We start from the raw sequence: 14828 nt of genomic DNA, 5'->3' as shown, positions 1-14828 counted from the left end.
CAACTGTTTCGTGTGCTATCGAAATTTAATTTTATTCCATTTCATTATCACTTGGACTAACCAGATTATTGAATAATTTATGGTTTTTCACTGAGGTAGCATATTTTTTCATTTTTTTATTATTGAATAACTGCTGAATTCGAGTGCGTGAGAATTCTTTAAACATCAGCAGTATACAAATTGCAACTACTTGACACTTAATACTAATTGAAGTATATCGTTCCATCGGCGAGTGGAGGAAAACTGGACTTTCTCGCCAGATCTGCAGGTAAGTGTGATATACATAGGAAGGGCTGCTTTCTTTGCAGCCACTATTGCACAAATAATAATAATAATAATAAGAATAACACGACTAGACTAATCAATCCAAACCACTTTCAAGGCAGTTCAGTCTTCTTGCTTGACGGGATTGAGCAACTCGGCGATATCTGAATGCCCGCCACGTGTGGCATAATCATGGGCACTCAGCCCCAGCATATCCTTGTCCTGTGCACTCTCCAGATAAGGCAACATGTACTCCACCAGTTCCTTGAAGCCATGCAACGCGGCCACATGCAACGCCGTGCGTCCCGATGGATCACACAGCGCCAAATCCGCGCCAGCCAGCTGATACGATTTGAGGCGAGTCAACGAGCCACGCGCGGCAGCGGCACACAACTGTTCGCCAACGGCACGCGATGAGCCCGTCAAATGGGCGCCACAACTGATGAGCAGCTGAATGATCTCCTGATTATCGGTGGCCACCGCCTCCTGCAATGGCGTGCGATCATAGCGATCGCGTGTGTGCACCGAGACGCCGTTGTGCAGCAGATGCCGTACGATCTGCATGTTGCCCATCTGGCAGGCCAGATGGAGGGCTGTGCGATGATCGTGATTGGAACCCGAAAGATCAGCGCCATACGCCTTCAGATTGTTGATCTTCTTGATGTCGCCCTCGACAACGGCCGCATTGATCATGGCCGGAAATAGAGTGGCGCCCAGTTGATCAAGCTCCTGGGGCGAGGACAAGTGCAGCGATCGTGCCACAGCATCGACTAGGTCGTAATCCTGCATCTTTGGTGTCGTCGTCGAGGTCAGCTCACCTCGCAGATTCGATTGCATCATCTGCAAATGGCAGTTTAAGAAGTGAGTATGTTTAAAATTCATGAATTTAGAGATCGATGTCATTAGATAAAAACTACATAATCATCGATAATGATTTAGCTTAAACCATGTCATAAACTTAAGACCATATTCATTAATTTTGTAAAACAAATGATTTGCTTTTGCTTTTTGCAAACGAATGTCCAGAAAGCTACCACTGGTTGGTGTCTTTACTAAGCACTGGTTGAAATACATGCTATGGTTTGTGTCCATGTTGCGTACTTGTGTTTTAACACATTAATTATTATTTAGCTTATTTCCTTTGTTAAAAAAGTATGATTTTTAGTCTTAAAATCATTATTAACATATTAATATAACGGTTCCAGGTTTCCTGAGTGATTAAATTCAATAACTCACCTGCTTCTTAACTTCCAGCGACCATTCCTGCTTGCCAATGACGTACGCCAATTTGGAGAGCGCCGCCTCCGGGGTCATATCGTAGCCCGGAATGACGCCCACATCGTGGAGCACCTTGCCGGTGTCATAGATCTCAGCAACGGCGCCATTCGGACACTGCGTGCAATTGATGATGATGACGCCACGTTCGGAGGCGGCGCGCAGCTCATCGATCAGATCCTTGCGATTGGAGGGCACATTTCCGGAGCCAAAGGATTGCATGACAACGCCACGCATTGGCGGTGCCAAAAATGCACGAAACGTGGACAACGAAATGCTGGGAAAGATGCGCAACAAGCCAACATTCTCGTCCAGCTGCAGCTGTACACAGAAACGCTCGACGCTGCAAGGCCGAAATATTAGGCGATAATCCACATTGACATTGATGCCAATTTGTGCCAATGGCGGGACATTCGGTGAATTGAAGGCATCCAACGAATTGGAGCTCACTTTAACGGTGCGATTGCCACGCAACAGTTTGTTGCCAAAGAAAATGCACACCTCGGGTATAACGTAATTGCCAGCGATTATCAAGGCTGAGGTAAAGTTGTCCTTGCCATCAGTGCGTGTCTCAAAGATGGGCAACTGTGAGCCAGTGATGATCACCGTCTTGCCCAGATTCTCCAGCATAAAGCTGAGTGCGGAAGCGGTGTACGAGAGCGTATCGGTGCCGTGGAGCACTACAAAGCCATCAAAGAACTCGTACGATTGCTGAAGATGAAAGAAAGAAACAACAAAGTTAGTAAGTTGTGGGGGAAATCTATTAAATATTGTTAGAAAAACTAATTTAACTTTGAAAAACTATAAAATTACTTATGTTTGTTGCAATTTAAAGAAATCTGTCAAGTGTACTCGAATTTAACCAAACTAATTACAATGTATAAAGTTATTACTTTTTCTCGTGTCTGAGTTTAAACATAAATTTAAGCTGCATAGAGTTTGCAAGAATATAACACACAAATTTGCTGACACTAGCTTGTAAAATGTATTTGTTACAGAGCTTTAAACAAGCGGCCAGACAGACAGACAGATAAATAGATATATAGCCCCAGCTGTTTAAGGCATTTAAGTTCATTACTTTTGGTTTTACGGACTTAAGTATTTCATACTCAATTTGTACACCAAGTTACTAACAAATTTGGTGACTCTAGCTTGTTAAACTTAAAGAGTTGTAGAGGTTTATACACGCGGACAGACAGACAGACGGACTGCTCTATAGCGTCAAATGTTTAAGGAATTTAAGCTGATTTCTTTTGCTTTTTAATCTAGGATTCTACGATCTTAATAATTTAATACCCACTAGCCAGTATAATTTATGAGTTATAGAGTTTTAAACTAGCGGTCAGACAGACAGACGAACTGGTCTATAGTCCCATATGTTGAAGGAACTTGAGCTGATTTCTTTTGGTTTTTAATGTAGTATTCTAAGAAGTTAATAACTTAATATACAGTTTATACAAATTTGGTGACTCTAGCTAGTATAATTTATGAGTTATAGAGGTTTAAACAAACGGTCAGACAGACAGACGGACTAGTCTATAGTCTACAAACTTAAGTATTTCATACACAATTTTTGGAGAGTTATGGACAGGAGTAATAGGAGTAACGACAGCAGGAAGTTCTAGACTATGATATCACTCACGTATATATCGTTAGCAATGCGCGACCAATCGAGCATGGTCATGTTGCTGGAGTCGAGCAGCGGCGAGTACTCCGTCACCTGGTAGAGCACACGCCTCGCCTCGCCCTGGACATAGGGCAACACAAGAGGCGCCATTGAAGCGCTGGCACCAAAGCGTCGTTGTGCATATTCCTCATCGTGAATATTTGGATATTTGCGTATGAGACGCACCAAAGCATTGGGGATGGGCGCCAGCACTAAACAGCGAACAGTTATCAATAAATCAAAGTACACACACACACACACACACACACAACACAATATGATTACTCACCGTGACGTTCGTTGCGCATCATGCCAATGGTGCCGCCTGTGTAAATCACACGCACCCGCGCCTCCTTCACGTCCTGGGCCATCAGATTGCCATCGCTGACATTGCGACGCATTGCCGGCGATTGCAGCGTTGGTGATGGCAGCACGCTTGAGTCGAGCAACGATTGCGTATACCCGACATTTGTGTTTAGGGGCAGGCTTATTGGCTCGCTGGCTGCGGCCTGCACATGTTTTGTGTCTCCGTTGCTGGACATGACTGCGAGCGTCTGGAAAATGTAAGCGATTATTATATATACACAGATTTCGAAGAATTACACAGCTCATGTAACTTTCAGCTCTTTACACATGACCGGCATTTTATTTCATTCGTATATGTGTGTATTGCATGCATTTGTGTGTGCGTATGTGTGTGTGTGTGCATTTTTGTACCGTTGTTGCACCTGCGATTTATTTTATATTTTTGTATTATGTTATCAGCCAATTGTCGTCAAATGCGGTTCAAAGGTTCCAAAACAATTTCCGTTTTGTTTTCGTCGTTTGTTACAATTCAGAATGTAGATGATCTTCACATAGTTTTATCTCTTGTGTACGCTATTCTTTTTTTTCATAATATATTTATTTTTATCGTAAGCAAATGACGAATTTGCATGTGCGCTAGCGTTGCCGGTGTGTTCAAAAATGATTCTGCCAGCTCGCGTGTGTGTTTGTATTTGCTGTTACAATTAGCCTAGTGTCGTCATTTTTCTTGTTTACGGCGTTCAGCACTTGCCTTATTTTTGTTGTTCGTTGTTATGCGTCGCTAGTTGATTTATTTATAAAGCGCTAGCTTATGTTGCAAATTAAAAGGTTCGCTATCTACATCTCAATAGTTATCTATTTACGTGATAAGTTTTGTTTCTGTCATAAGCAAATACCAAATTGTCGGCGTTGCCAGACTACTGCAAATAGTTGCGCGCAACAGCTGTTTGCTGCAGTTAGCAGCACAGGGCCGTATTCAATAATCCAGGGCAGGGCGCCGTTTGCAATGTATTTTTGGGTATATTTTTTATTGCTTAATATTACCGAGAACATTTTTTAAGGGAATATTTATTTAGACACCTTGCTATGTTATTTACTTTTCTTTTTAACTAAAATATAAAATTAATCGTAATTTTCTACTCCGTATTGAAACTTTATTTGAATTGACCAAAATTTAGCTTTGCCAGATTATTGGAAAAGTGGCTTTCTGGCAACTCTTGAGTCGAAACTTGACTAAAAGTGTTATAAAGTGTATGTCAGCTTTGTAGACTGGAACGTGGTGAATAAGTGCGACTGGAATGTGGCGAGAAATGAAAATCAAAACGTAACGTTTTCGCGCTGACACAAGTCTACACAGCCCCTCCCCGCCTCCACGCCCACAAACAGCCACGTAGATAGCACTTAGCGAATGTACGACAAGCCGAGCATTGGCAGCAAGTATAATAACGTGCTCAGCAGCTGCATCAAGAAGAAGAAGAGCATCTGCTGTCTAATGACAATTTCAATGATGGCCATAATCGGGTGTAATACGAGATGCAAGCCAGCATCATACTGCAACTTCTCGAGTGCACTTAACGGGCAGCTGCCTCTTGCTGCTGCAGCACAGTTGATGCTGATGATGACTACAATGTCGCATATTACCAAGGCACAAAGCAAATTGATATGATTGACAGATGGATACAGACAACTATATATAGTGCACGCAGTAATAGCAGAACTGGTTAAATAATACATTTTCAATTGCAGTTTGTCAGCAAATATTTGAATTTCAAGTTGTGGCGCCCTCTGTGGATTAAGTGTGTCTCAATTACATGCTGATCCTGCAGCGTTCAGTTTTCTTGTGTACACATTGTATTTCGATTAGTGCTTATCGATAGCATTGAAAGTGCTCGTTGATTGATGTCGATAAATGGCGCATGCTGCAGTGGCAGTGTGTACACATTGTGAGTTGAGAGACGCACATCGATAGCACTTGGGGGTCACTCATTTAATTGTTGTCGATACTAAATTGTACATAGTTGCTGCGTATCGATAAAGCAACTGTGTGTAGTGATCTGCCATGTTGCTGTCGCCCCCACTGCCCCCCCACCGGTCACCGCAGCAACTCTTTTGCAACGATGCTTTTGCTTCTACTTTGTTGCGAGTGATTTCCGCTTTGCGTGCGCTGATAAACTTTGTTACTTTATTTTTTAAGCTTGTTGAAGTGCGGCGCTGTAAAATACGCTCGTTTACACCTCAAGTGGCAATCATTTGCCTGGCAGCTACGTCTTTCCCCTGCGGGCGCAATGTTATCGCTGCTGCGCTCGCTAATCACCAGACGCAAGTGTGAACGAGTGAGCAAGAGGGAGATAGACAGAGGGAGTGAATGCTTCTGTGTGTGTGAGTGTCTAAGGGAGTAAGCAAGTGAACGGCTTGCACTCGAATCCCAGGAAGCAGTTGAGTGTGGCAGCAGAGTGCGGAAGTACACACACACACACACACACGCACAGAGGCAAATACGCAGCATCAAGAAATTGTGGCCACATTGTATTGGTAGCAGATGATGATAATGATGATGCTGCTGATGATGATGATGAAGTGGCAGGCAAATGTGACAGTTACAGGAAGAAAAACCGCGATGCTAGGCGACGCTAACGAACAACAATGGAAATATTTCTAATAATGGCGCCACTGACAATAATAACAACAGCAGCAACAACAACGACAACAACAACAACAATAACAACAACAACAACAGCGATGGCAACATCAACGTCAACGTCAGTCTATGACAATGACAAGGCAAATAATGTGTCGGCAATAAGAAAGTTTTTTTGGGGGCGTCATTCAGTCTCAGCTACAGCTGCCATCTCCCTCACTCCACCTTCTATATATGTATGTGTACGTATGTATGTATAGCTAACATACTGTTGTCTGCTGTTGAAGCGATTTTCATAATTTTTGCCTCACATGGCTCGCTAGCTCCCCAGTGGATTGAACTGTAATTACAATGGCATTTTGGGAAAGCCAGTGACAGCGAGTGCGAGAGAGAGTGAGAGGGAGAAGCTTAGTTGGCCCTTAAAAGTAGGCAATGGCAAAATCAGCGTCGCGTCGCTTAAAAGTAGGCAACATAAAATGTGCGCTTTAAAATGCGGCCATGTGTGAGCAGGGAAAATGACAGAAAGGAAGAGACAGAGAGAGCAAGAGAGAGAGAGAGAGAAAGAGAAGAGTGTAAATGTGTTTGTGTGTGTGTGTGTGTGTGTTGCTATATATTTACAGCTACTAAACTGTAATCGGGCCACACACCGGAAGTTGAAATGACTTGAAAATTTATTGCATTTGCCGTCGCCGTCGACGTTGCTTTCGTTGTTGCCTTTGTTGTTGTTGTTGTTGTTGCTGTTGTGCATTGAGCAGCCAAACGCTTGACTGGCTTTGGTGCTACCATCGTCGTAGTCGGAAGTGGCACGGCAGTCAATTGGAGCCAGTTGCAGAGATTCGACGACGCCAGCATAGCGGCGATTGCAAAATTGAATAAGCTCCAACTCCAACTCCAACTCCATTCCCAGCTTCATCTTTAGCTTCATCTGCAGCCCAATCCCAATCCCAATCCCAATTCCAATGCCCAAAAACTGAAACTCCGTAAAAGGCAGTAAAACCCCCGAATACGTAAACTTCAACACCGAAACATGTAAGCAAGCTATTGTCGAGTGTGCTCAACAGCCAGACGCTCGCTAACTAGAAATGTAAAAATGAAGTGTGACCAACGCAACTATATAAATAATATTTCTTTGTACATACTTTACATATATTCTTTTCTTGTTCTTATTTTTTCTCTTTCAAAATTAAGTTTGAATTTATTGATTATATTTTAATAGACTGTCCTTTAAGCCTGAAATAAAGTGTGACCAACGCAACCGAATAAACTATGTTTCTGTATATTTTATATATATTCCTTTCATTCTTCAACTTTAAAATAAAGTTTGAATTTCTCGATTATATTTTAGTGAACTGTGCTTAAACCCGGACTTTAAATAACAAAATTAAGTGTGACCAACGCAACTGTATAAACTATGTTTCTGTATATTTTATATATTTTCTTTTCAATGTCTTATTTCTTCTACTTTAAAATGGAGTTTGAATTTCTTGATTATATTTTAGTGGTCTGTGTTCAAAGCCAGACTGTAAATAACAAAATAAAGTGTGACCAACGCAACTATATAAATGATTTTTTTTGTACATACTTTACATATTTTCTTTTCTTGTTCTTATTTTTTCTCTTTCAAAATTAAGTTTGAATTTATTCATTTTATTTTAATAGACTGTACTTAAAGCCACAAATAAAGTGTGACCAAAGCAACTGAATAAACTATGTTTCTGTATATTTTATATATTTTCTTTTCAAGGTCTTATTTCTTCTACTTTAAAATAAAGTTTGAATTTCTCGATTATATTTTAGTGAACTGTGTTCAAAGCCAGACTGTAAATAACAAAATTAAGTGTGACCAAAACAAATGTATTAAGGATTTTTCTGTATATTTTATATCTTTTTCTTTCATAGTCACATTTTTCACTTCAAAATGAAGCTGGAAATTCTTGATTATATTTTAATAGATTTACCAACAAATAAAGTGTGACCAACGCAACTGAATAAACGATGTTTCTGTATATTTTATATATTTTCTTTTCATTCTTCTACTTTAAAATATCGTTTGAATTTCTTGATTATATTTTAGTGAACTGTGCTTAAAGCCAGACTGCAAATGACAAAATAAAGTGTGACCAACGCAACTGTATAAACTATGTTTCTGTATATTTTATATATTTTCTTTTCAAGGTCTTATTTCTTCTACTTTAAAATGAAGTTTGAATTTCTTGATTATATTTTAGTGGACTGTGTTTAAAGCCAGACTGTAAATAACAAAATTAAGTGTGACCAAAACAAATGTATTAAGGATTTTTCTGTATATTTTATATCTTTTTCTTTCATAGTCAATTTCTGGAATTTCTTGATTAAATTTTAATAGATTTACCAACATTTTTATTTAAAATCTATAACAATTGTTTATAACTAATATTTTGTAATTCTAAATGTTTTACATCCAGAGTTAACCACAAGCTTAGCACACTCTTCTAGCACTTTACTAACGCGTATAAATAGCTAGTCGAGTCGAGGCAAAAGGCGACACAAATTTACGGCGATTTTGCAGTCAGCAACAGCGTCAGGACATTTTGCACAAAAAGCAAACTGACAGACGACGCTCATGTGTGTCTGCCTCTATCTGTGTGTGTGTGTGTGTGTGTTTGTGTGTGTGTGTGTGTGTGTGTGTGTGTACAGGATGCCAGTGGGCTAGTGCATCCTTCAAGCGTTTTACTGCTCATAAAAATCCATTAAATTATTCAAATTGCATAGCAAAACACTTTTGCAAGACGAAGACGATGACGACGTCGATGGCGATGGCGACGACGGCGATGACGATGTCTGCACGCAGCCACGCCTCGCCGAGATTTTGGGCGTTTCCGGTTCTTGGATTTTGTTCTTCTATTTTTTTGTTGATGCCCTTTAGCCTGTGGGCTGGAAAGGCTTTGATAACTTGCTGGCAACTGAGATAACTTAAGAGACAAAAAGTTTTAAAAATGTAATAAATAAATATCTAAAACGAAAACGTTAAAAAAATCCGTCTGTCTGTCTGTCCGTCTATATATCTGGAATTAAAAAAGCTGGAAAATCGAGGAACTAAGTTAAAATTAATAACAACAAAGATATATTTAAATTAAAAAGCAATTTTTCTATATGTTTGCGAAATTTCACTAAGATATCTTGAAAAATCCGTCTGTCTGTCTGTCCATGTATATTAATGTCCGTACATCAGAAATTAAAAAAGATGTGAGTTTTATTTTCTAGATATAATATATCAAGGGTGCAAAGCAAAACTTTTTTAGTAAAAGAAATGTTAAAATTAAAAAGCAATTTTTCTTTAATAAAGATATCAATATAAACATCGAATTCAATTGGGTTTGTTTTATTTATCCGGGTATCTTAGAGTTTGGCTTGCATGTTTTCAATATATTTTTTTTTAGAATTCTCTGGAAATGTTTGTTTGATTTTTTTTCTTGCTGTTTTTCTCGTCGCGTGTGCTTTTTTTCCTCCTATATATTTTTTTGCGTTTCTTCCTCCTTTTTGCTATTTTTCCGCGTTGACTGCTGAAAATAAAAGGCAACCGGCGGCCGGCAGCTACCAGGCGCAGTGAGGCATGCAACAAACACACACACATACACACCTACACACATGCCTGCCTGCATTTTAGTTAGTTGAAGCAGCCGCCGCGCCGCATTGAAAAGCTGCTAGAGATGCTGCTTCAGCTTCTGGCTTGCGGCTTTTATTGTAGCGCTGTATACATATATAGATGTTTGTATGTATGTGTGTTGGTTATATTGGCAGCACAGTGGGCGTGGCTCGTCTGCCAAAGCCGACATGTAAGCACAATGTGTAATGGAACCTTATTACATCGGCCAATTCATAGAAATTGCTTCATTACCTCGTGGCGAAGCTTTCTACTCTCTTGGCTGCTCTTCGAAATAAGCTTAAAAGCAAATCTATCAACAACGTCGCAATTTCACGGTCTGCCGAGAGCAGACAAAATAGTTATCACATATTATTTAGGAATTTACTTAAAGCGTATTTTTTGTATACTTTACATTCTTATTTTTGTTGTTATTTATTATTTGTTAAATGTCACAAAATGTTTTATATTTGCTCCTCTTCCAAATGATGTTAAAAGCAAATCTATCAACAGCGTCGCAATTTCACAGTCTGCAGCGAGCTTTAATTCAACTCAACAAAATAATTTTTTGTTTTCTATACTTTATTTGTTAGATTCAATAAGAAGAAAATTTAATTTTAAACTTCTTTAAAATAATTACATAATTTGAAATACATATATATTTTCTATACTTTACTTGAATTTTGTTTGTTATTTATTATTTGTTCGATTGAATAATAAAATAACAACTTAGCTAAACTTTTAAAGTTTCTTTTTAAATTGTTAAGGATCTCAGCAATTTTCGTCAAATATTAAAATAACTAAAAATAACTAATAATTTAAAAATTTCATAAAACAAATTGAAATATATATAAAATGTATATAAACGTATTAAATAAATGTATATTAAATTTAATTTTGAACTTTTTGAAAATAATTACATAATATAAAGGGTATTTCCACTATACTTTATTCAAATATTTGATTTTTATTTATTACTTGTTCGATTAAAAACGAAAAACATTTTAGATAAACATTTAAAGTGATTTAAAACTTTGAATAATTAATAATTAATTAGTATAAATTAAATGGAAATATATATAACATCTACATAAACGTATTAAATTAAAAATTAAAATTTTTAATTTAATTTTGAATTAATTAATATAAATTAAATTTAAATATATGTAAAATTAATGTAAATTAATTAAGTAATAATACATTAAATTTAATTGTGGACTTCAATGAAATAATTATATTTTGTATATTAAGTATGTATATTATTATATATATTTTATCATATTTTTAATGACACAAAAGTTTTTTTGAATGGGATTTTTTTTTTAAACAGACGGTTTCATTAGACGTTGCCCACTGTGCCAATGCCGCAAATAGGCGTGGCATGCACATAAATACCTATTTCCATACACACACACACACACACATACACATTGAAGCGTGCATTTGCACATACATTATGATTTGTATGTGTGTGTGCGTGTAGATCTAATTATTTTGCTTAGCTCGCATAGCGAATACAGCGTCAGCCCTTCCCCCTTCCCGCCCCATTCCTCAAACAACACGCCCTATTTACCGCCGCCGCCCCCTCCTCCGCCCTTGCACTGTGTTAAGCCTCATTATACACACTGTAAAACAGATTTTGTAGTTTTGCACGTTTGCGGCCGGCAGAACATTAAACAAATTTTTTGCAATTACATGTTTGCCATCACAGTTCACTTGCCATTTCCCCCTCGTCCTCCTCCCTCTTGTTCTTGCTGTCCCCTCTCTACCTCGCTTGGCCAATGCTCTGCCTACTTATTTACGTGTTTTTGTGATCAGTTTGGCGTACGCATTACGTAATTTGCTCAACGCATTACGTGGCATACGTAATTACGGCAGTGTGCGTGCTGCTAGCCATCTACACACACTAACACACTAACACACACACACACGCACACGCATATATACATACACATTAATGCTGTGTGTTTTGGGCGTTGTTTTCAAGGGCGCGGTGCGGCAATCAACGGCACTTTGTTTCAGCAGCTTTGCTTTCGCCTTTTCTGCTTCTGCTTCTTCTTCTACTTCTACATCATCTGCCGCCTCTTTGTCTGTCAGTCTCTCTTTTTTGTTGTATTTGTATGTATGCTGAGTGGGCGTGGCGCCCTGTGCATTTGGCATAATGATAAAAACCAACAAGCGCCAAAGTGCACAGAGTGAAAGGCATCCAAACGAAACGAAACGCAAAACGCAAATGAAAATGTTGCCTGAAAAGTTCTCGCTTGCTTTTGCTTTTGCGTTTTTTTTTTTTTTTTTTTTGTTGTGTTCTTGCTGTTTTGTTCATGTGTTCTTCATGAAAAATGCAAACCAAAAGTCATTGCGGCACACACACACACACATACTCTTGCAATAAGTATGCGAGTACAAGTGTAAGCAAGTGTGTGTGTGTGTGTGTGTGTGTGTGTGTGTATTTCTGCATGTTTGTAGCCCAATGGGTGCGATTACTTTGCTATGTGCATTATGCAAAAACAATGCGGAATGTGTTATGGAGTGTGTGTGTGTGTGTGTAAATATTAGCCAAAATGGTGGGCATAAAATGGTCATGTTATGTGGCTGCTGCTCGTTCAAAACGTTGTTAATGCTGCTGTTTTGTAGCTTTTCTTATTGGCCATCATCATCCTTGTTATTGACATTCATTGGATATCGAGTTGCAGCTGAATGCCATTTTGAGTATCTCCATTGCCCATTGATTACTAAATATACTAGAAGTGCACCTTGCTAATCCCGAAATATACTAGATTCTAGTATACAAGTGCAGTGTGCCATTTTGAGTATCCCTGATCTAGCATATTTGCAGTGCCATTTTGAGCAGGACCACAGCACATATCGATAGGCAGCTTAATAAATCGATAGATGGCGTGCTTAATTAAATATTTACTGCATCGATAGTCACGCATTAAAAAAGTCCATCTCAGCATATCCTTGCTGATCGTTGCATAAGCTTGCGCCTGTTTTTTATTTTTTACCGTACTGTGTTCGTGTCGTTGGTTAAGTGCAAACAACATGGTATTTATTGCTTGTTTGCGTGCGTGTGTGTGTGTGTGTGCGAGTGTGTACAACTATTTATATATCTGCTGCAATTAACGAGAAAAAATAAACCACTACCGGGGCGGTTTTTGGGGGCGTGGCGTGGCATGTGCACTCGAGTGACCGCATCGACATGGTGAGCGCTGCTGGCATCGACATTTACGCTCCTCGACGTCTTTGCTGAATTTTAATTAATTTTTAATGAAGTGTACATGCGTGTGCGTCTGCGTGTTTGTGTGTGCGACACGGAACGTTGAATGCTGGACACAATCTGCGGCAGCCCAATTTCTGTTCTGCTTTATGCTAACTTTCTGACTGCAGCCGACGTCCTCGTCACGCATATCGATACAATTTTTGTCCGCAATTCACACACACATGCACACGCACACACCCACACACACACGGATGAGCACAAAGCAAGCCAAATGATGAATCACAGTCAAATGAACATTTTGTGCATGGGAAACGTCAACGTCGAGCGCAGATACAAATGAAAGCTAAATATGGACGAGCTGTGGGAGAGTTGGAGCAAGTTTTTGGTGAGTTTTAAGTGAAGTCTATCAAATAATTTTATCACGCACGCAGTCGAAAAATCCAGCTTAATGTCCTTGTTGTTGTTGTTGTTTTTTGTGACTGCATTGACGTTTGATGAGCTATCTCTGGGTCTCTCTCTGCATCACATACACACATACATTCACATACACATACACCCTCATCAGCATCCAACTGTCGTTGGCTATCAGCAGCATTTCAAAACATCGAAATCGACTTTGCTATCGATATTATAGCAATCAACTTTGAGCAGCTTTCAGGCATATCAGTCAGACTTATCGATGTTGATATGGCAGCTGTTACTGCTACGAATAAAAAGCAAAAGAGCAGAAACAACAAGAACGATTTAAAACCTAACTGACTGACAGACGGCTGCAGGTGCGCTAGAGCGAGACAGACGCATTTTAGGCACTGCCTAGGCACAATTGATGATGCCGAATGTCGAATGCCGTTTGCCTGCATTGTGAATGCCAGCAGTATGTGTGTGTGTGTGTGTGTGTAGGTGTGTTGGTGTGTTTGTAACCTGCTCTGACACACACAATGTGCCATTGATTGAATTGCATGTAAATTAACTTGCTGATCCGATTAGAGTAAAGACGACAGCAAATGGTAAAATAAATAACAACACACACACACACACACAACCACTGGATTGTGTATTGCGCTACCTTTGGCATTTAACTGTGCTCAATATTGGCGCTTGTCCGCCAAATACAATAACATTATTATAGTCTTACATACAGATGTGCAGACAATTTAATTTTCGTAGCTTGAGTTGTTACATAAATGAAATTTTTCTCTTGCATACTTTTGAAAGCAATTTGCTTGCACTTTGAACAAAACACAACATAACCTCAAACGGTCAGCATGGCTTTGGCCGCAAACTCAGCTCAATGCAGTTGAGCAACTCAGCGTTTCGGTTGCTTGCTCTCCCTCTTCCTCTCCCTTTTTTTTCGACTTTCGTTCTCACCCCTCTGGCTACCAAAAAAGCCACTCAGCGTTGGATGACCACGATTTATGTGTTGTTGCTGTTGCTTAACTTTAGCATAGTTTTGTTGCGATATTCTCATTGGGTCAGCTATGACGATACTACAATACAAACAACAAATACACTAATGCACACTCACACACACCCGCACACAAACAGAGCAACTTTCGAACGGTCGAAAAGTTTTTGCAGCGCACTTTGCTTATTTATTTTCATACTTACGACTGCGGCTTCATTTAATCTTGCTCTCTCTTTCGCTCCTTCGCATTCACAAATCAGGAGGCAAGCCAAAGCACAGACAACAAAACAAAAAAAAAGTTAGAGCGTGAGTGCAAGAGAAAAGACAGAAAAAAAGAAGAAAAACGAAGATGAATAAAAGAAGAATGTGCAGCAAATATTTAATTAAAATTGAGCGCAGCTTTTTATTACAAGCTCGAAATAGCGTGTAATC

At 39.2% G+C, this 14828-nt stretch overlaps 2 protein-coding genes across 6 annotated transcripts in view; both read right to left on the bottom strand.

The window, feature by feature from the left end:
• Positions 1-14584, bottom strand: part of LOC117571689 (lysosomal aspartic protease-like) — a 195498-nt gene extending 180914 nt beyond the window's left edge. The window contains exon 1 of the mRNA XM_034253979.2: positions 14575-14584. The gene's annotated coding sequence lies outside the window, so the exon portion shown is untranslated. The remainder of the gene's footprint in view (positions 1-14574) is intronic.
• Positions 267-4389, bottom strand: LOC117577770 (L-asparaginase). 5 transcript variants are annotated; one of them, XM_034262686.2, is made up of 5 exons: positions 4263-4389; positions 3495-3759; positions 3182-3417; positions 1501-2250; positions 267-1104 (listed from the first exon to the last, which is right to left on the bottom strand). In XM_034262686.2, the coding sequence occupies exons 2-5, from the start codon at positions 3745-3747 to the stop codon at positions 388-390; spliced, it is 1956 nt and encodes a 651-aa protein (XP_034118577.1). In that variant the 5' UTR covers positions 3748-3759; positions 4263-4389; the 3' UTR covers positions 267-387. The 5 variants fall into 5 exon arrangements, with proteins under 5 accessions (XP_034118577.1, XP_034118574.1, XP_034118576.1 ...); XM_034262683.2 differs by lacking the exon at positions 4263-4389 and adding an exon at positions 3923-4137; XM_034262685.2 differs by lacking the exon at positions 4263-4389 and adding an exon at positions 3934-4137.
• Positions 14585-14828: the final 244 nt, after the last annotated feature.

The sequence above is a fragment of the Drosophila albomicans genome, chromosome X, assembly GCF_009650485.2.
Source record: "Drosophila albomicans strain 15112-1751.03 chromosome X, ASM965048v2, whole genome shotgun sequence".
Taxonomy (NCBI): Eukaryota; Metazoa; Arthropoda; class Insecta; order Diptera; family Drosophilidae; genus Drosophila; species Drosophila albomicans.
Note: the sequence above shows the minus strand (reverse complement) of the source record. Positions and strands in the feature narration are given on the sequence as shown.

Excerpts from the sequence above, each read along its gene's own strand:
- LOC117577770 (XM_052001877.1), bottom strand. The coding sequence starts at position 3,849 with ATGCCGGTCATGTGTAAAGAGCTGAAA. Across the intron at positions 3,418-3,494 it reads GATGCGCAACGAACGTCACG|TGCTGGCGCCCATCCCCAAT; the intron begins GTGAGTAATCAT and ends TTCGCTGTTTAG. Across the intron at positions 2,251-3,181 it reads GCATTGCTAACGATATATAC|CAATCGTACGAGTTCTTTGA; the intron begins GTGAGTGATATC and ends TTTCATCTTCAG.